Consider the following 23,023-nt stretch of genomic DNA (forward strand, 5'->3'; position numbering starts at 1 on the left):
TCGAGGAAATAAATGTTTAAGATTTACTTCGTAATTTTCAATGCAGATATTTTGAGTTTTTATGTATTTTTGCCTTCTCGCGAAGAGAGAACTGAATTAATTGAATGAGAAATACTCAATCGTCTGTGAAAAACTGTTACTTTTTTGTTTTGTTTGCTTAATTTCTTTTATACATCGTTCTAGCTTTATTATAGTATTTGAATAGAACATGTGGCAACGATTAGATAATTCTATTCTTTAAATGATATAAATTTTGCGCATTATGAGTTATGATATGAACGAAATATAATACTGTTAAGTGAATCTAGCGCCAGAGTGTAGCTATGGTAAATAAATACGAGAGTGAATTTTAAAGAATGCATTTATTCTATTGTGGTTTATGCGCTGTCGGAGAAGTAGATTTAATTCGATCCAATAAGTTAAAATGAAATGCAAGAAATAATGCGTATATTTTAATATTTCGTACAAGGAAGTCTTGTAGTGTACACATCAGATTTTTTTAAAGAATTTAACAGTAATATTATTCCTACTGAGTATGATGTTTGTTTAATTATAGCAAGGCACACAAAAGCCATCTATTTAAAAGCAGGGATGCTTTTATGGACGCCTGAAAACTAATAAGCCGGACGATTAATAACCCGACTTGACCTATAACATTAATTATAGAATGATAAAGTGAAAGATAAATAAATTCAGAAACGTTCACATGCTCATAACTGGCGTAAATGCATGGTTTACGCTGTATAGTATTCTGCAACATTATCTGGAAACAAGATTTATTATATACTTGTTCTGTCAAGGCGTTTTTGAAAATGAATAAAATAAGTTAGTTAAAGTAAACAATCTGATGTGTACAGCACATGACTTCCTTGCACGGAATAATAAATCATACGCAATTTTTGATGTATTTCATTTAAACTTATTTCCTCGAATTTCATTCTCATTCAGTTAATTCAATTCTCACTTCGCGGCAAGGCAAAAATACATAAAACCCCAAAATATCATTATCAAAAACAGAAAAATCATAAAAGACCAAATACAGTTAAAACAATTAAAAACAGTTTTTACAATTAAAATTAGAATTTATACGCAAAAACAAGCAACTCAGCCAAGCGGGCCAAGAAGGCAGATTTTTTGGTGTACAAAACTGAAAGTTTACTTTTGGTCACACTCGATAGAAAGATACTGAAGGTGCAGAAGCTGACTTAATTCACTATTCTGCTACGTTTCGAATGTAAACAAATATCGCAGCTATGGTAAAAAAAAAAAAAAAAAAAAAAAAAAAAAAATTAGGCTTAACCGCACTTAAGCAACTTTTAAATTGCTGATAAATCTACAACTATTGCATACAGATTAACTAAAGGCATAAAACTTTAACCGAAAAATAAGAACAACATAATTAAACTATTTTAAAGCAAAAAAATGCACAATTTTTCAACACATAAGAATTAAAAAAATTGAGCTCACGGAGCCGAGTAACAGAGTGGGCGTACATATATATATATATTCATATACTTTTGTGCGGCCGATTGCAACCAAAAAGGGAGGTGCACAATGATACATGCATACAATACATACATAGGTACGTACGTACAGGCGTCACGAAATAATCTCTTCCGAATCTATTTCAAATCCTTTTTGCAACCTGCTTTGGGAAAAAGAGTCTTTTGTTCTGTTCTTACGCACAGATGTCACGCAAAAGCGTCGTTAAATTGTGTTCGATAGCGGTCAAAATGGATATTTTCATTGAAATATGATACCTGAAAAGTTTCGCGATTACAATACTTCGTACAAAAAAAAAAAAAAAAATATTGATTTTTAATGATGTTTCTTCGGTAACAACATAAAGTAACAACATTGCGGTTTTGCAGCTGAAGATGGTGGTTCGGTAAAACCATCGAAACTAGTCCTGTGAAAATTTTGTAAATATAACGCTGATTTTTGTTGTTTGACTTCTGAATTAGTATTTATTCGGCGTGTTATTGTGTCTTAATTAACATAAATGAAATTCGAAGCAAAGTTATTTGGAAGGAATGAGTTCACTTTCAAACTTTTATAACCCCTTGACCTTGTTTACAGATATTTCTATATATTATTTGAATTAAAAATACAGCAACTCCATTATCAATTTTTTGATCATTTTAATTTAAAGTTGTATAAATAAATGCATATTTGCTTAGGATCACTATATTTCATTGAATGAAAACTCATAAAATAAATTTTAGATATGTCTTGGAAATCTCGTGACATGCCCTTTTAAGCTCGATTATGCTAAAACGTGTAATGTAATGTATTCCAGATCATAAACATTTTATTTAAACAATTACTAAAAGTTTTTAACAACTTTTAGTTATTGTTTAAATAAAATATTTATGATCTGGAATAGTGCTTCTAACCTATGCTTTAGTGCTTCTAACCTATGAGTTATCTAACCTATGCATTAGTGCTTCTAACCTATGAGTTATCTAACCTAAGCATTAGTGCTTCTAACCTATGAGTTAGTGCTTATAACTCATAGGTTAGAAGCACTAATGAAGAAAAACCACATCACTTAAAGATGCAGAAATCTAACTCAAGAAGTGCTCTATTTCACTAATGGGAATATAGTGCCTTTTATATATCAGGAAATTATAGAATAATAATCGTAGAAACATTACATTAAGAAGGATTACTCTATTTTAATTATTCAATCGGTTTACAAAATTGAAGCTTGATCGTAATGAGATAACAAAGCGTTTTATCTTTTAACTGAATTAAATGAATGCCCCAACTCTCAAGCATTCATAAAATTTATGGCGAAAGCAATAGCACCTAGAAAATATTTGAATAAATTTGAAGTAAATTAATATTTCAAATGAACTGAACATATTATTTATCTCTAATTTGTTTGTTTCGATGGGTTATAGAAAAGCGCTGAGGGCTGTCTGGAAAGGACTTCCTAGAGCAGTGGTGGCGAACCTTTTTGGGGCTGCGTGCCCAAAATGGAATGGCCGCGTGCTATTCCGTTTAAGATATTAAATTAGAATTATTCGTAAATTACCTCAAAATGCTTAGATCTGAAACCTGGAATCCATTTAACAATAATAAGTATTAAAACTCACCGGCAGTCTGCAATAAATTTGAATTCGTTTAGCAAACATTAGCTGCTTCAACTTTGGCGTATTCTTTGCCATGTAACAAGTAACATGATTGGCCCAAACAACTGAAACGTCACAAATTGGGTCAATAAATATGTGTATTATTTCTATGGCGATATACGAAAATCTGATATCTAGGCTTAGGCGCTATGCCAGTGGCACTATGCGATAAGTATGTAAGTGAAACCTCCAAGAACAGACTAAAACACCTACTTAAATTACATAGTATCATTTTATTGTGATTATTGATTAATGCAGTAATATTTTCGTCGCGTTGCACAGGGGAAACAGATGATGAAGCAATGAGAAACAGATATAGCCATTCGTCAAGATTCGATCCCTAGCCAAAATATCAGTTGTCAACTTTCTCATACGATTAGCCACTGATGGACAATTTGCCCTTTTAAGGACAGCGAAAAGACCTTCTTAGTGAATGAGCTGAAGCAATGTAATCACATTGCTTCAGCTCATTCACTAAGAAGCAATGTAATCACATTCATTGAATCACAATCATTGAAGCAATGTAATCACAATCATTGAAGCAATGTACTCACATTGCTTCAGACAATTCAATGACACATTGCTTCAGCTCATTCACTAAGCAATGTGATTCAAAGACATTCGTTATCAGAAAAGTTGAAGCATTATAATAATCTAAATACTGGTATAATATCACAATAATTTTAGACAATGTTTTTTTTGAAAAAAAAAAAAAAAAAAAAAAGCTGATGCACAAGAAATTGCAGAGTACCAAAGAACCGCGTTTAATGCAATAATAGCAATACAAGGGTCAAAAGCAGGGACTGTGAACTGGAGAGGTTTCGGTCAACCGCGGGGGTGGAGTCCAAAGGGATTAAGGGGTTTCTGGCATGACAGGTGGTGTCACGGATGACGACTGCCAGGACACTGCCGAGGCTTCGCCTGGCCGTTTCCTTCCCACCCCCCATGTTCTTCCGCGCTTCCATACCAGTGGAGATGGATCACGATCTCGTGGCTCGGGTGAGGATCTTTGGAAAGAAAATCCACTTTGGGTGACTTCGAGGCTTAAGGAACATAGCGAGGATATTCTTCGTATTTTAACCTTGCTTTGCTTTATTTGTAGCTGCACTTGTTGACTGTCTGCTTCGTTGAATTTGATGCTTTCAGAATGTGGTTTGGTAAATCTGATAATAGATTTGGCTTTATTCTCGTACCAAGGTAAATGACGTAAATATTATGATACAGAAATTTTGCTTGGTGATATTAAAAACAAATATGTGTGGTTAATGACTTTTTAAAAAAAATACTAAGTATGTTAAAGTAATGCTATTTATAAATGGAGACAGCGTAAAGTATGGGAAAGGAAGATGCATAGAACAAATAGAGATTTGAGTACTTCCAAAGTGAAATGCTTCATTTTCGTAATATAGTCGATCTTCTTGCATTTTCCCTTAGTATTGTATACTTTATTTGCTGAAAATGAAGGAAAGTGTACAGTGGATAAACATCAGTTATGTTATTTTGATTTGATAGAGATATATTTTGATTATCTTTGAATATCGATAATAAAGGCATATTTTCATATTAGCATACATAAGTCTGTAAGCACTTTTTCTCATTAAACGTTATAAAAGAAAATCATGAAATTTTTGGAATGACTAGGATGATACAATGGTTTAATAACAAATATTGTTTAATAGTAAAAAAATATGGTTTATGAAAGAAATCGCATTTCTTTGAAATACTCAAAATTCTTACCTAAATTATGTAGCTTCCTCAAAGTTCAGACAATAAGTAAAAGAAGGAGTCTTCGTGTTTCGAATTAAATCTTATCTTGCCCTGAAGACTATTTTCCAAAGTACAAAAGTTTCTTTCTGAAAAGAAAACCTTTTAAAAGAAGCATCTATTCTGCTATTTGCAAAATAAAAGTATGAGTTGGGAATTTGCCTATACCGTCTCTCTAAGCTGCCCTGCGATTTCTCTAAAACTGCATTTGTTTTACTTTCCGTGCACATAAGGCCCACCAGCGGCCGAGCGGTAAAGTCGCTGAATCCTGGTAGTTCAGTCCGGGGTTGCAATGGCGTTTTTTAGGCTTTTCCTATGTGTAAAGTGTATACGAGCCACTTTCCCTTAGAAAATCTCTCACGAAGGCATCCCTTTCCCTAGGCAGATAGAACTCGAGTGCTTTGCCATAACTAAGTAAACCTAAACCGTGGGCGACTTCAAATTATAACATTTTTACTGGTTATACAAACAGAGCCATTGCCCATACGTTATGCATCCATATTTTCTGTTACGAAATACTATGAGAAAATTTAGACGAATTCTTCCAATAATGCATGCCAAATAATGAAACAAACATTTAATACATGAAATTTTCTTATTAGAAAATAAAATTAAAAATAATAATAATAAATAAATAAAAAAAAACATTCCTCCCCCCTTTCAACTCTTTAATGCATTGATGGACATGCTATTCCACAAAATGAGGACAGAATTTGGAAGCTGAAGACTATGTGATTTGTAGTCTTGGGCTTCCAGCTTCTGCCCCTGTTGCTAACTATTTTTAAATCCTATCCCCGAAATTCTGGGAAACTTTTCAACGAAAAGGGATTGGTGAGGGGAAGAGGATCAATTATCTCGTTAGACACCATCGACAGAAAGAAAGAAGGATGACAGATCCTGCGGTTGCGAGGTTAAAGAAACGGGTCAACTTATGGAGGTGTCCCCTTACCGATGGGCGTCTGCTTGTTAAACTAACTTTGAAACACCCCACCCAGTCGTTATCGTTCATTGACAAGAAGCAGAAGCGATTTTCAGCACTTTAAATGAAATCTAATGGATAAATAGCATGGAAGCTTAGTTTCTGGTGTTAAGACGGTCCATTATCTTCTTCCATAATGACATCAAAATACAACATAGATATCGTTTTTAAAGTCAAGAATTTCATTACTATCTGAAAAGTTTATTAAGGTTAATTCTGGGATATTAATAATTGGTTTTTGGCGTGCCAAATGCAATTCAACGAATTCGCTCGAATACATGAGATCTTCCCTATGTGGCAAGTGTTAAATTTCTTCTTTCGTGTTATGGCACCAGTGCTGCATTCTATTTTTGCGTAGTGTCTAATTCTGGGAACTGACGTTGATTCTGATTCCATTTTAATTGTCTCTAAAAGCTTTACTTTTCTTCTTTTGATTTCTATGATTGACTTTGTAGAGTCATACGTTACGTTATACGTTACGTATGTACGTTATACTGTACGTATGTATACTGTACGTATGTACGTTATACGTTATACGTTATATGTATGTGTGCATATCTCGTATAACTCAAAAACAATTAGCCGTTGAACGTTAGAATTTTGCATATTTGACTGCTATAAGATCTAGTTGCGTATTTTCCCTTTTTATTGTAATGGGCACTACAACCAAAAGCATACAGTATACATATGTGTGTGTGTGTGTGTGTGTGTATGTACCAGCCCCGTTAACCGGTTTAAAAGTCCTTACTCGGTGTTTCCGCAGTCACTGGTCATACTCATATTCTTCCAATTACAGAAGTGTTTTAAATGACCAAAAATATTCATGTTTTGGCAAAATGAATTTTAAAAAAATAAATAAATAACGTAATGTTGTAGAGTCATTAGGTTAATTGGAAGCAGAAAAAATGAAAAATATGCAACCGCCTTCGCCGGGAATCGAGCCACGGACCTCTGGAATACCGGCCCAGCGTGCAGAACCACTACACCACAAAGGCACGCTAGGGAAGTGGGAGAAATACCTTATATACTCCCCTTTTTAAAGGGCGACTAGGGTTTTAGGGGACCTAGTCGACAAATCCTGGGTGCGGAGAATCATCATCCACAACCCTTTTAGTTCGGGCCCCACTTGTAGAGTCATTAGGTTAATTGGAAGCAGAAAAGATGAAAAATATGCAACTGCCTTCTCCAGGAATCGAATCCCGGACCTCTGGAATACCGGCGTAGCGTGCAGAACCATTACACCATAAAGGCACACTAGGGAAGTGGGAGAAATACCTTATAACTTTATAACTTTTTCTGTTAAAATTATAAAAGATATTCTCTCTTTCCCTGCATTTAAAAATCCCTCCAGTGGAAGCTCCTTCTATCTTTGAGATTGTTCAGTTCTGTAGCTTAGACTGAAGGATTATATTTTATTCTAATTAACTTTCAATAACCCCGTCCTCTAATGTTTTGATAACAGGTTACTGTTCACCACATTTTAGTTTAGCGAGCCAATACAGAGAATATTAGGTTTTTCAGAAACTGGAAACATTAAAAATCAACTAACTATATTTTCGCGGGGCTTGAACCACGGATCCTCCAACTGCCTAATTTACATGCTAACAACATGTACAGTCATTAGGTTATTTAGAAGCAGGAGAGATGAAAAATGAGCAATGCCCTCGCCGGGACTCGAACCACGAACCTTTAGATGCTCACCTAGTGTGCTGGCCATTACACCACGAAGGCATGCTATTTTTGCATTCTATTTTTGAATTCTATTTTTGCATTCTATTTTTGCATTCTATTTTTGCATTCTATTTTGCATTCTATTTTGCATTCTATTTTTGCATTCTATTTCCTAAGAAGGCGGGAGAAATATCTTATAAACTTACACCAGGAGATAGGAGAGGAAATGTGATGACTCCTTACTAAATAACCTGCAGCTCTTAATATTTAAAGTTGTTTCACTTTCTTTCAAAATTTTGCTTATTTTCCACTTCAAGCGAATTAAAAGAATTATTATGATTGAAAATTTTTGGCTTTGGAATATCATTAAAATTGTTAATTTTTGATTAATCTCATTTAATTATGATTAATCACTAATAGTGATAGTATCAGTCTCATCGGAATAATTACTAAGTTCAGGGTCATGCTGTCGCTGAAACAATAAAAGAATTATTATCTGAAATATTGGCACTTGTCTGCAGTTAATTCATTCCTGAGTTTCAGGTCTACTGCTTTAATTTTCCCAGTTGTCTTAATTTCTAAATTTTTATTTCTTAAGCTTTGTTTCTTTAATAAAGATTAATTACCAAAAATGGAAACAACCAAATTTAAGTACCTACCTGTATCATGATTGCATGAAGAATTCTAATGATAAGATGATTTTAGAACATCTGATGTTTATATTATATTTCCATTTCTTAAATCAATCCCGCGAACGGGCTGGCTGCATGAGTGTTTTCGTGGTTTTCCTCATGTGTAACGTGTATACGAACCAGTTTCCCTTAGAAAGTCCTCCACGAAGGCATCCCTCGTCTTAGGCAGATTGCCCTCGAGGTTTTGCCGTAATTAAATAACCTAACCTAACCTAACTATTTCTTAAATCATGGCCCCACCAGCGGCCGAGCGGTAAAATCGCTGAACACCGGTAGTTCGGTCCGAGGTTCGAATCCCGCGAACGGGCTGGCTGCATGGGCGTTTTCGTGGTTTTCCCCATGTGTAACGTGTATACGAGCCAGTTTCCCTTAGAAAGACCTCCACGAAGGCATCCCTACCCTTAGGCAGATAGCCCTAGTGTGCTTTGCCGTATTCTCAATACACCACCATTTCTTAAATCTGAAATTCTGCATTAAAAAGAATTATGGAAATGATATTGAAAAATTATTTTAAATAAATTTCAGTAAGTATTCTACAATATTTCTGATTTTAAAGCCCTTAAATTAATCAGAATTTAATTAGAAAATTAAATTAATAAGAATTAATTAAAATAAGACTTATTTTTAAGCCCTTAAATAATGATTTAAAAATAAGTTTTATTTGAAGTTTTGAATACAACTGAAAGTAAAAATTTGAGTGAAATATGAGGAATATGATGCTATAATTTTAAATGCAAGAATAATACGAAACTAAAAAAAAAAAAAAAAAATCATTAATTATGTTAAATGAGATAAAATCAGAAATTTAAATGAGTCGAAATGATGCAGTGTGTTTAGTTGTAGAATGCTTTGAATTAATGCATTTTCGAATACTGAGGAATTTATATTTTAAAGTTTTAAATTATAACAGAAATTTCCCGTATATGATTAGACATTTAATTTTTTACTTAGAAAATTGATAATAAGTATTTTTATGGTCAAATACTGACTAATTTTTTGTCACGCATATTTCATAGGTATTTCTTAAAATTTTACCACTTAATTAGATATCCTGAAGTTTTCAATAACTGGTTACTTATTTGGTAATGAATGTCTGAATTTCATTTCATTGTTGAGGAGCTGAAAAAGATATTTTTATAATGGAATTAAAAATTATCGGTGGCATTACCAAATTATGACTTTTTGTCTGAATTTAAATGTGAAAGCCAAATATTCATTTGTTGAAAGGTTTTTTCAATCAATTAGTAATTAAAGCTCTATTGCAAGAGTTAAAAATTGAATTTTTTGCTCATCTTAATCTTAGATGCATATTAATTTAAAAAATATTGAACAATTGTTGATTTCAGATGAAAATACATAACCAAAAAATTAATATATGTGAGCTCTTTATTTATTAATTAGCTTGATACTTAAGTACTACTTCTTCCCTCTTTCTCTGGGAGGCGGGTATTCTTGCTATGCCTCTCTGTTTAAATGATTGCTTTAAACTACGAGCTCCAGTTATATTTTTCTAATGTCTTAAATTTGTTGTTTTTATCAAAAGACTTATTTCTTTGGGTCACATGTGTATAGGAATATCGCTCGATAAAAAGGAAATTTATCGCTCGATAAAAAGAGTTAACCCATTAAAATTCGAAAAACCTATAGCCTGATTATAAATGCTTCCCTTTACTTATCTTTATGGATGCCATCAAAGTCGTATGTGTTGTTATTGTTGTAACTAATCTCGCTTGACTGATATTAGACCAAGCCCACAAAATTGACCGTGGCAAGGAGGCACCTATCCTTGGCAGGAGCCTTGGGTAGCATACAGGTGACAGTACGACTATAAGGTATTTCTCCCGCCTTCTTAGCGTGGCTTCGTAGTGTGGTGGTCTGCACGCTGGGCGCGTATTCCAGAGGTCTTTGGCTCGATTCCCGGCGAAGGCGTTGCTCATTTTTCATCTCTCTGACTTCGAAAAAATCCTAGTGTCTCTACCCTTCTTCTCTCAGTTCTGTCCCCTATTTTGAAGGAGAGATTCCCAGGAAGAAAGGTCCGAGGGTCTCCCACCTCTCTTCTCCTACCATCAAGCTCTCGACTTTCGGTTCGCTGCATATTTTGAGTGCCCCCATGCCCCACAGATACTATACGTTTATAAACATTCATACATTCGTCGGTATTCGAACTCGGGCCTTTCGGCAAGGCAGTCAGAGTCACTAACCACTATCGAATTTGGAAGATATGGGTACTATACAGGTGAAAGTTTTCTCCCCTATTTTGAAGGAGAGCATCCCAGGAGGAAAGGTCCGAGGGTCTCCCACCTCTCTTCCCCTTCCACCAACCTCTCGAGAGGACTTTCGAGAGGCAGTCAGCAGAATCGTAGCTAGGGTTTTCAGGAACAACTGAAGATTTCGCGCCCCCTACTGCTTGCCAAGGATGGAAAACATTTAATTCTAAAATGTCGTAACATCAGTTTGGCGCCCCTTGGATTCTGCGCCCGGGGACAGATGCCTCCCCTTGCCCCCCCTCTAGCTACGTCCCTGGCAGTCAGAGTTCCTAACCACTATCGCGTTTGGACGGCAAATTCCTATATTTTGAGCAATAGTAAATTTTGAAAATTTAAACTGGATGAACAAATACTTCGATAATATTCGTAACATCAAATCGTAAAAATTTTTTTAGATAAAATATTTATTCTTGTACACAGCGAAATTGTATTGTTTATTTGCGTTTTTAATAACAAATTACTTACTAGTTATAGACTTCATATATAGTTGAAATTTTCCCGAAATTTTTTTTGAATGACAATACCATGCACTGTTGAGATATAAATCTTTCCATCCGTAAATTTTTTGGAAGTTAAAAAAAAGATGGATTTATGCTTAGAAAAATGTAGTGGTATATTTCAATATTAATAATTCAAAAATAACGATACATAAATTTATTTATTTTTTTGGCTGACGAATCTAATATTTTTTTTCTGACTCTAAAAAAAAATAGGATTTATGAAGTTGGCAAAAGTTTTGTTACGAAAATTTTTTATTTTTTTTATTTTAGAATATTGAAAGTAATAATGACAGATAAAAGCTAACATATTTTTTCTCCGAAATGAGTTGTCATATAACGAGTTCTTTATGTTACTGATTACAGACCGCTGCAGAAATAAATTGTTTCTCCGAAAGAAGGTTCTTAAACAATGTCTTGACTCCGACCTAGGAACTCAGCGGGTTAACTCTAATTTTAGATAGTCTGGGAACTCGGTATCTTAATCGGGAGAGTGAAAGAGGCCGTCTCTGAAGATCCCAAGAAGAATACGTCGGATGGAAAGCCGACATAACTCATTAACGCGCGACGAGCGTGTTCCCCCCCCCCAGAAAATATTTCCCACTGGCAAACATCTTCATAGCTGTTCAAGTAGCGCGTAATCGACACTCCTTAATGACTCCAGATAGACGTCTTGAATCCTGGGCGGACAGCACTTGTCAGTCTGTCTGAAGGCCCTTCTCACTCTCTCCTCCTCCTGGTGAAATCTTTCTTCTCTCCAAAGCGTTTTTCGAGTGGGGTAAATTCCATGATCACGCTGCATGACACTCAGGCTGGCTGGCAGTGCCCCCATGAGCACGTTTGAGCGCACCTCTTTTGACAGATGGAAGACAACGAGAATCTTCGACGCTGAAAGAGATGCCTATGAGGGTACGAGCGATAGCGCGGTAGGATGGGCGGGACGAGTTGTCAGTGAATCACGCTTTCAGATGCTAGTAAAAGTGTGGTAATTGTTTCAGACATACTTAACGATGAAGTCACTCTTGTTTTCCGTGCTTTTAGTGTTTTGTTTTAAGTGAACAGTTTCGTACTGTGAAGAATTTAGCAACAGAGAGGGAGGACATATTTTGTGCCTTACTCAGCATTTCTTGTTAATTAAAATTCCCAATATTAAATTACCTTAAATATGGTATTTAGGCTTACTATCTAACAACCAGATTGAGGTTTTAGGCAATTCCGTGTCGAAGGTGCGGCGAGGGAGCCATTGGTATCAGAAAATAGGAGAATGAGCAAGGTTAAATTATAACATATTCAGCGTTAATGTAAAAGTAATAAAAATTTAAGTGTTTAAGGGCGCAATTTTATGATTTAGCCTTAGGTATTAAAAATCACTTCTAATTTCAAGCGTTAGTATCATAATTTAACTTTTGCAACAATTTTATAAGGACTTATCATGACCCAACTCGTGATAGGCTATTCATTCAATAACACACCTTCTTTCCAAGTGACATGTGTAACTATATTTTTAAAGTAAAATAAAGTTCTTTCATTTATGTCAATGACACTATTGAAATTAGTGGTTAAAGTAGTGTAAACATTTAATGTTTCTTAATAGACCCCCTTCCCCAAAGTGAAGGAATATTATTTCAATTTAATAAAAGGTCAAGCATGATAAGGCCCCACCAGAGCGGTAAAGCTGCTGAACAATGGTAGTTCCATCCGGGGTTCGAATTGCGGTGAACGGTGGTGGTGTATTTAATTATGGCAAAGCACACGAGGGCTATGTGCCTAAGGGGAGGGATGCCTTTGTGAAGGACTTCTTTCTAAGGGAAATTGGCTCGTATACACGTTACACATAGGGAAAATCACGAAAATGCCCATGCAGCCAGCCCATTCGCAGGATTCGAACCTCGGACCGAACTACCAGTGTTCAGTGACTTTCGGCCGCTGGTGAACCTGCCGGGAACGTGCTGGCTGCATGGGTGCTTTCATGGTTTCCACATGTCTAACGTCTATACCAGCTAATTTCCTTTAGAAAGTTCACCACGAAAACATCCCTTCCCTTAGGCAGATGGCTCTCAAGTGCCATAATAATAATAAAAAAAAATCAAAGCATGATAAGTTATACAAATTCTTCCATATTTTCGGCATCGGGTTGCGTTTTAGGCATGAATTTTGTAAAAAAGGATAAGCTTAAATTTAAAAATTTAAATTTCAAAGAATTTTCTACAGTGCATTTATTACATATGTTAATGTAATATACTGTAGAAAATGTGAGGCTCCTCTAAAGAATTAATAATATTGCACCGGTAATTATTTTCGACACAATGTTATTCGTTACTATCTATTATTTCATTCGCGTCTTACGCCCACCAGCGGCCAAGCGGTAAAGTCGCTGAATACTGGTAGTTCAGTCCCAGGTTCGAATCCCGCGAACGGGCATGGGCTGCATGAGTGTTTTCGTGGTTTTCCCCATGTGTAACGTGTATACGAGCCAGTTTCCCTTAGAAAGTCCTCCACGAAGGCATCCCTTCCCTTAGGCAGATAGCCCCAGTGTGCTTTGCCATAATTAAATACACTACACCCCCATTCGTGTCTTACTGTGATTTCTTAAAAACTGATAACTTTCTTCCGATTGTTTGCATTTCAAGATGTAACAGTTAAGCTAAATTAATCATTTTGTGGTTTATATTATATCCCTTTATTTCCTTTTGATTCTGGAGATTGTCAAAATTGTAACGCATATTATTTTGTGCGTATTTTAAGGTTTTTCAGAAAAAGCCTAAATATTTCACAAAATTTTATATCAATTTACGGCAACCGAGTTGAAATAACCGGAAATGAATGTCAACTTATATTTTGAATTTAAAATGAGCTTATATGCAGAAATGCAACGGGAGATATACACGGAAAAAAATAAAAAAAAAATCACGTCGATTTGTAGAACTATCCTAAAATATTTAAAAAATGGTAGAGTACATTACTATGCAATACTGCATTCGGAATCTAAGCCATGGATCTTATTAATACGCAAAGTTTTGATGCTAACGCTATTTTTTAAATTCCAATACTTGAACATATTCTAATATGCAGGTAACGCTTAAAATTATTGAAATTCTGTAAACATTTAATTTAGAGAAGAAACATTATAATCATTCAGAAGAAGAAATATTAGAAAAGAAGAACATAATATATATTATAATCATTTAGAAGAAGAAAGAAGAAATAGTATAATCATTCAGTATTAAACTTTCGTTCATGGAAAATGAGTTAATACTTTAATGATAATAATTTACAGCAACATTACAATTTGAAAAATTCTGCAACTGATTGCACATTGATTTCAAATAAAAAGATTTAGGCAAGTGAATAGGCTTCTTTGAAATCAATGCTTAAAAAACCGAAAGTTATTCAATTACTAATATCCAAACTGATACGCGGACAGGTAATAAATAAAAAACTTCTTTTCTGTTTCGTTTTCGTCTGCTACATTAAGAAACTGCATATTTCTGATTACGTGATTAAAAAATCTGATGTGCACACCACATGACTTCCTTGTACGGAATATTAAATTATACGCATTTTTTCTTGCATTTCATTTAAACGTATTGGATTAAAATTTAATCTATTTCGCCGACAGCGCATAAACAACAGTAGAATAAATGTATTCTTTAAAATTCATTCTATTTGTTTATCATAGCGACATTCTGGCGCTAGGTTCACTTAACAGTATTATATTTCGTTCATATTATAACTCAGAATGCACAAAATTTACATCATTTAAAGAATTGTCTAATCTTTGCCACATGTTCTATTCAAATACTATAATAAAGCTAGAACGATGTATAAAAGAAATTAAGCAAACAAAACAAAAAAGAAACAGTTTTTCACAGACGATTGAGTATTTCTCATTCAATTAATTCAGTTCTCACTTCGCGGCAAGGCAAAAATACATAAAAACTGAAAATATCCGTATTAAAAATTACGAAGTAAATCTTAAACACTTATTTCCTCGAAAAAATTCCAGAAAGGATTAAGCGTGATTTAATTCACAATAATAAATGAAGGCGTTATCTTTGTTGTTGCGAAGCTACTTTTCTCTAGATTGTCAACAAATCCAGTACTCCGCTGTTTCAAATGTAAACAAGCAAAGGCCGCCATCAAAAAAATAAATAAATAAATAAATAAATAAATAAATAAAAAAAATATTAGGCTTAGCAACACTTAAACAACTTTAAAATTGTTGATAATTCTAAAAATATTGCAGACAGATTTACTAAAGGCATAAAAACCTTAACCGGAAGATCAGAACAACATAATTCAATCATTTTTAAAGCAAAAAATTTTTTAGAAACATATAAGAGTAAAGAAACTGAGATCACCGAACCGGTTTAGAGAGTTAATATATATATAAATATATTTATATACGTTTGGCCCTGCCGATTGCAAGCAAAATACGAGGTGCACATCTACATGTTATAGTAGTCCTATATACAAAATTTCAACGTTCTGAGGCTACTCGTTTTTGAGTTATGCGAGATACGTACGTACGTACATACGTTCGTACAGACGCCACGAAAAATTCTCTTCAGAATTCATTTTAAAGCAGTTTTATAATTTTTTGGAGGAAAAGAGTCTTTTATTCTGTTCTAACGTACAGATATTATGCAAAAACATCGTTAAATTGCATTCGAAAGCGGTCAAAATGGATGTTTTCGTTGAAATATGCTGCCTGAAACTTTTCGCGATTACAATACTTCCTTTTTACTTCGTACAAGGAAGTAAAAACAAAAAGCTTTTAGATGTATTCACAGTTGCGTGCTGAATTTGATATTCCTTTACCATCTGTAATTTTCAAACTCTGAGATTTTCAAATACAAGATTAGTAGTTAGTCAATTAATATATAAATAATCTGAATTAATTTTGGAAACCTAGGAGTACAAGGTATTTATACCGCCTTCTTAGCGTGCCTTCGTGGTGTGGTGGTCTGCACGCTGGGCGCGTATTCCAGAGGTTCGTGGTTCGATTCCCGACGAAGGCATTGCTCATTTTTTATGACTCTGCTTCCAAATAAAAAAAATACCTAATGTCTCTACAGAAGTACGCAAAGGAAGGCTTCGTTGAACACAGATTGAGAAACGCCATTTTCCTCAATAATAAATTGTCAAAATATAAGATAAAACTGAGATGCTTACTTTGTATCTTATGAGATTCTTTCATGTTGTTCTTACATCTAAATGCTTTGCATATTTCTAGCGTAGATATTTTAAGTAATCTGTAAAAGTGTTAAATACTGCATTTAAGGATAAATGTCTAGATTTATTGTAACACTAATATCTTATTCTAATTATTTTATTTTCCCTGCAGGGTACAGCGTATAGCATGAAAGATGCAGGTGATCCTTGGAGAGGCATTGCACCATCGGCTTCCTATTATTATGACCCCAGTCTTGCAGCTTATGGGTATGTGTTTCATCGTATCATTAACTTTGTAAATAATCGATTTGTAAGTTAAACTGAGATCTTATAATCTGCATTCTAAAGTGATATCCTGTTTCATACTTAGTTTCAGGGATTAGAATTTAAAGCGCCTCTAAGTTAGGACTACGTTTTCCAGTGCGATTTATAATAATTATTCATCATCTGACTATCATAAATAGTAGTCTCTCTCATGTGCAAAGAAAAGACCTTATTAATGTATTTAATTTTGATATCGTAATTAATCCTTGAAATAAAAATTGCCGTTAATAACCGAAATTCCCTGTAAAGATGTATAACGGTAATCTAATTCACTGTTAGAGCTACGCTCTGTTTAACATTCCTGTGTTTCTGACGAATTTTCGTCTTCGCCCTAAACTAGGCGTCTAGAGTTTTAAAAGCATAGACAATAAACTAGAAGTTATTAACACTGCCTATAGTACGTACAACAAAAATTTAACAAAACTTTTCATCTTTACCGAGGGATCTTGAAAAATACAAATGCGTAAACATGCACAACACAACAATGTTTAAACAAGCTGGTTAAACAACAAATAACTCCAACTATTCTTGATTTTTAAGGGCTAGCAAGTGTAAGAAATCATTCATCAAAACCCAGATCTGCAAACAGATGGAAGGCTCACGAAATACACTGTTTTCAGGTGTGTTGCCAAAGCTCTCTTACATTACATATTTACTCACTATTTAAACTGAAATTAAATTAATCATTTAGTTAGTTTGTCCGTGATTGTCCTTAACCACTTTTCTTTTGATTAATATTTTATTTTCAATTTATTTTATTCTGCAAGATGATTTCAAAACCTAGTGCTGAATACGTTTATTTAATTTCTTAGGGATGTTTTCATGGTTAAGAATTTAATGGATCAAGAAAACCTCTTTTTTTTTTTTTTTTTTTTTTTTTTTTTTTTTTTAAATTCCAACATAATAATATACTGTTACGTTATTTTCTTCCTTTCCGTTCGTAGATTTGGAGTGAATAACGACGACACTTGATGAAGTATCGAAACACACTTTATTTACCAATATCAATCAGGGCAGCTCCAAAACACTTTTACAGTCCGTGAAGATCTACTATAAACACGCTGGAACAATCAGCGACACAGCCTTCAAATTGTCAGGCAATAACGGTGGAGACAGCTTCAATGCGAAGCACCAGTGTACAGCTTCCGACTCTGCTTGGTCGTTCTCGGAACTCCACGTACTCTCGAGACTCTCCACGCTACAACTCGCGATGCACAAGTGTATAGCTCTCGACTCAGCACAGTCTATTGGACGATACACTAATTCGCGATACACTAAAAGACTCGATGCACTCGACGACGAACTCGGCGCTAAACTTCGAGACACTCGCTCAGTGACTGACTATCAGCTCGCTAGACGAGGCACACACACTAACTAACCGCGGAATAGCAGGGTTTATATAGCTTTCGGCTTGTGTTCGAGAACATTCTGGGCTAAACCGGTAAGAATTCGTTCCAGAAGGTTCTCCATCCGTCCATGGTATATCGCCAATTTTATCACCAAATGTCGTCAAACGGGCTATTTCTGACCAAATGTGGCAACCCTGCCTTCCCTTGCCGTTTTATGGCAATCCTAAAACTGCTTTGCGGGAAAGCCATCTTACCGCGACTGTACATTTCGTAACAATAAATTAAATAGCCTTCTTTTAAAAACATATGTAACCAATAAAGACATGTTTGCATCCTACAAGTGGCCAAGTGGTTAAGAACGCTGAATATTGGGAGTTAAACTTGGTTTCAGTCCTAGGTGAAAGGGTTGGCTATATTTTTGATTTTCTCGGTTTTCCCTACGCATAGCGTTTATATGCTCCAATTTTCCTTAGAAAATCCTGCACAGATTCATACCTCCCCTTAGGCAGATAACCCTCGTGTGCTTTGCTATTTTCAAGTAACCTAACCTAATTAAATCATATGTTTGCATATTCAGAGATCCTTTACTTGATACTCAGTGCATCAAGCCTAATAATTTATCTAAGTAGCAAATAATAGCTATAGATACCCTCGAAACACATAAACAACTGCTTAAACTTAAGTACAGTTAATGCAGTTATTCTTTTCTTCCTATGTTTATGGCTAAACTATATGGTGAGATGTTTTATAATGCATTTTATTAATTAAAACATTCTACTAAGTCCGAAATGTCCGTAGTTATGCTACGGATTAATTCACCATCTACTGGTACATTATTCGAAACCATATTTCTGTCAACACTTTCCACTGAAGGAAATGAAAACTGCTTTTAAATTTGTTTATAAAAGCAAATTAGAATTTCCTTTGCAGAAAAAATTATTTTAAGTTCTTTAATTATTTTAAGTTGTTGTTTTCTACTGGATTAAAATAGTTGTAATTGGATAATTATAAGCTTAAAATTTTTGCAACAGCTATACGTACTACATAATTTACGTTTCATAGAAATTAAACACTGTTAAGTATTACAACTTATATTAAGCTCAAAATTTTGTATTCATTATATATTTTATTAACATTATTCTAACCAGTTTAAGAAAAAAAGCTACCATTCTGAAATGAAAAAAAAAATTAATTCGATATAATTCAGAAATAAAAATAAAAAAAAATTAACAGTTTTATTAGTTAAATATTTAAAATGTTATAAGAGATGATAGTTGTTATTTGTAAATAGTAGTTTTAGAATTTTTCAAAGGTTTGTTGCTAGGGATCATACTGGAAAAATGAATAATTAATAAAATAGTTTACTTCAGTATGTGCATGTTTACGATTTTTAAAAAAATAACTGATGACCACATGATTTTCTTGTACAGCCTATTAACTTATACACATCTTTGCAGTTCATTTAAACTTATTTCCTCGAATTTATATTACACCCAAAAGTGCGTTTTCTTAACGTTGTGTGTGTTATCTTTATTTATTTAATATCATGTTCTTCGCACATAAACCACACAAAATTCAATTCAACAACAATATCACAAAACATTTAAGAACAGTATATCTTTAGAATTTCCGACAGACTGTCTCGCGCCCAGGAGATAAAAATGTTTTTTCCCTACAGTGTTGCCATTTCTCGCTTTGAAATTGTTGAGATTGTGACTCAAAAATTCGTTAAAGTTTTACAAAATAGGAAATAGATAATAAAACAAATTCGAAATTCAAAATTCGGGCTTCCAGGTTCCCATGTTTGGGTGGAGGATTACGTTATTCAAAATTGGATGGCTCTAGATATCGTCGTTCTTTCACAATGCGGGAAACATAAACATACACATTCATGTAGACTCTTCATTATTTAATTTCATTAAATATAATACAGAGCGATAAAATTTGGTGGCAACAATTTGAAAAGTGAAACGGACATTTATAGTCAAACAACACAAAATGCCGTTAAAAAAAAATGCATGTTTGTATTTTTTAGGAGTAATTTAATATTTTCAGTATATGCTCGTACACTGAATGTACACTTTGAGTTTTAGCATATGTTAAAAAATTCTAAAATTCTATATTACTATATCGTTTAATACTTAATACTTATTCTTATGAAATTTATTACGGTAGTATTGTATTTAACATATAACTAATATATATGTAAAACCATATTCCCCTTTTTCTCTAAAATATGCTTCTCTTTTCCATTTCATGTCAGTATCTACCAGTTAACCGGCATGTCAGTCAGATAAAAGAAACAGCCCGAAATTTAAAATGAGCCAAAAAATTGTATAAAACGCTCATTACTACTTGATTCTATCGTAATACTGAATTACATTTAAACTCAAGAATTTTTGTATTTTAAATATGCAGCTTTTGTGAGTTATAACTAAAAAGGCTTCTATTTTACTAATTTAACTGATAAAAGTTTAACTGGAAACAATTTTCGAGCGTTCCTTTTGCAAACTTAAAACACTAAGGAATTATTTGACGAATTTAAACTACATCATTAACTAAATTTTAACGTAATTTAAAACGTTGATTGCCCCCACGCTTAAGGGTAAATTGTATGAGTGGACCACAGTAATTTTGTTGATTCCAAAAAATTCTAAAATAGTCCATCCAAAAATTCCAAAAAATTGTATTCCAAAAAATTCTAAAATAGTCCATCCAAAAAAGTCATTCCAAAAAAGTCAAAACCTTATGTTTAGCGTTACTTTACTTATGACAAATATTATTCCTTTCCATGTAAACACACAAAGAAAAATAAACATCACTTAACAGATTATCAGAAAATATGTAACTATTATTTTCGAAACTAGAATTTTTATTCTGTGCTTCTTGTAATTGCTAATGAATTTGCATATGCTAGACACTCATGTATAGGCTGTCATATTCATGTATAATTAGGGTTCTGATCAGGGCACTTACTTGATACTCAGTGCATTGATACTCAGTGCATATATTTCTCTCGAAATATACATATAAAGTTTGTATTAGATTATCCTTAATGTCAAACATAAGTAAATTTTTAATGCAAAACATAAATTAAAAAAAAAAAAACTGAAGATTATTATGTATAAGATCAATCATTTCGCATCAATTTTATTTATTTTATTTCCAAAATTTTAGAAGCTTGTACATTTTTACGAGTAACAGAGAAATATATTTATGAAATGATATACGTTTATAATTTGGTACCAATTTGAGTTACGTTTCAATTTTGTTTGTAATTAATTTTATTTAATACGTTTGTAATTTGGGACCAATCTGAGTGATCTGGAGTCCGAAGGAATTTATATTCCCATACAAAACTGAAGAAAAAGTTACCCAACGGTGGTACAAGCAACCACAAACGTGAACATTTGCTGTTACCCACCAGTGGATCACGCACAAAAACAAACTTACCGTGATCCACCGGTGGATTAAGATGCAGTTAGGGTATTAAATAATAATGTCATATGATTTATATTTTTAATCTGTATTTTTATAGATATGGAGGCTTAGATTTCAATGGTGCCCGGAGGAAAAACGTAACCAGGGATTCCACCAGCACTTTGAAAGCGTGGTTAAACGAGCACCGGAAGAACCCTTACCCGACGAAAGGAGAGAAGATTATGCTGGCCATCATCACTAAGATGACTCTCACCCAGGTGTCCACATGGTTCGCCAATGCCCGTCGAAGGCTGAAGAAAGAGAACAAAATGACCTGGGAGCCCAGGAACAAGATGGATGCCGATGATGTCAAAGACTACGAAGACGACGAGGACGGGGAAGAAGAAGGCGACAGCAAGAGGAGCCGGACGGATAGAAGTGAAAGGGTGGAGACCGATTCCCGGACGGCGAGGTGCGACAGCGAAGATGAGGGTGATCGACGGATTACGTCGTGCGATGATTCAAGTAAGAAGACTCCTTTTAAATTATGTCGCTATTATGCGTGCAACAAATCAACAAAGACGCAAATATTACGGTGATTTAGTGGAAAAAAGTTAGACTAGTACTGATGAAAAATATATTATTTTTTAGCAAATGAACTTAGATAATATTTCATTATTTCAAAAAAATTTTCAAAAGGTTACAGGTTTCTCTTAGTTTACATTAGAAGATTTTTTTTTTCCTTAAAACCTTTATAAAACTTGAAGCGGAAAATGGATGTTCGAAATACTAGAATGATGGTGACATAAGTTAATAGAGATATAAGAAATTTGAGTCTGAAAATGGAAATGCGCAACTTACCACTCGATGGCTGAAAATCAAATCCTGTAGACAGTATTTACCCAGAAGAATAAGTCTTTGTTTACACTTTTTCAAACGCAGTTAAGCATCAGTTTTAATGAAATATGTTTATTAAAATTTTCCTTTTGTAAGTGATGGGAATAATGGTTCTACAGAAGTCAGGGTTACTAAAATTATTCGAAAAAACAAACATTCCTTAATAACAAATATGTAGATTACAGAAATTATTTTTATAAAATATTTCTTTCATTTTGGAATCACATAAGTGTAACTTTCAGAAAATTGATGGAAAGAACAAAAAATAAAGTTGTTCTCATCTTTATTTTACGAAATCTGAAATAAAATACATATCTGAAGGAGGAAGAATGAAAAACAATACACTACAACCGATAAAATATCCTTGATTTGAATCAATCATCAATATAATTTTAACGATGGAATTTATAAGAATTTAAAGCATTGAAATATTTTTGCTCATCAGAATAATGCAACAAAATACTTGATAAGGTAATCAGTAGTTCTTAAAGATACAATAGCTTATATTTTGTAAGTAATAAAAATAAGGTAAAGGAATTTCAGACAGAAAGTATATTTTCGTCTTTAGAAATGATTTTGCTTAGTTCAATGGGGAAACAAATTTCCTCAAACTAAACTCAAAAATGCATGTAATTTTTGCTTGTTGATGCTAAAAACGAACATAAAAGATTATCATTATTATTATTGTTATTTTGTTAGTTGACATATTGTAGCGATATATATGTTACCGTGAAAGACCGAAATTGGAGAATGTCGACTTTCACCGGAGAATGTCAACATTCACCAAATACGTCGGTGAAAGATCGAATATTCCATTACATTCTTGTAGATTCGGACCCTCACTGGTGTAT

The 23,023-nt window shown here is 33.7% G+C and overlaps 1 protein-coding gene across 1 annotated transcript in view; it reads left to right on the top strand.

Moving 5' to 3' along the window:
- The window catches only part of LOC118188361 (uncharacterized), a 131,022-nt gene that overhangs the window by 82,741 nt on the left and 25,258 nt on the right, over nucleotides 1–23,023 (top strand). The window contains exons 3-4 of the mRNA XM_035358776.2: nucleotides 16,355–16,449; nucleotides 21,394–21,800. Coding sequence (XP_035214667.2) covers nucleotides 16,355–16,449; nucleotides 21,394–21,800 — 502 coding nt within the window. The remainder of the gene's footprint in view (nucleotides 1–16,354; nucleotides 16,450–21,393; nucleotides 21,801–23,023) is intronic.

The sequence above is a fragment of the Stegodyphus dumicola genome, chromosome 6, assembly GCF_044657685.1.
Source record: "Stegodyphus dumicola isolate Sdum_Otavi_A_Nest chromosome 6, ASM4465768v1".
NCBI classification, from domain to species: Eukaryota; Metazoa; Arthropoda; class Arachnida; order Araneae; family Eresidae; genus Stegodyphus; species Stegodyphus dumicola.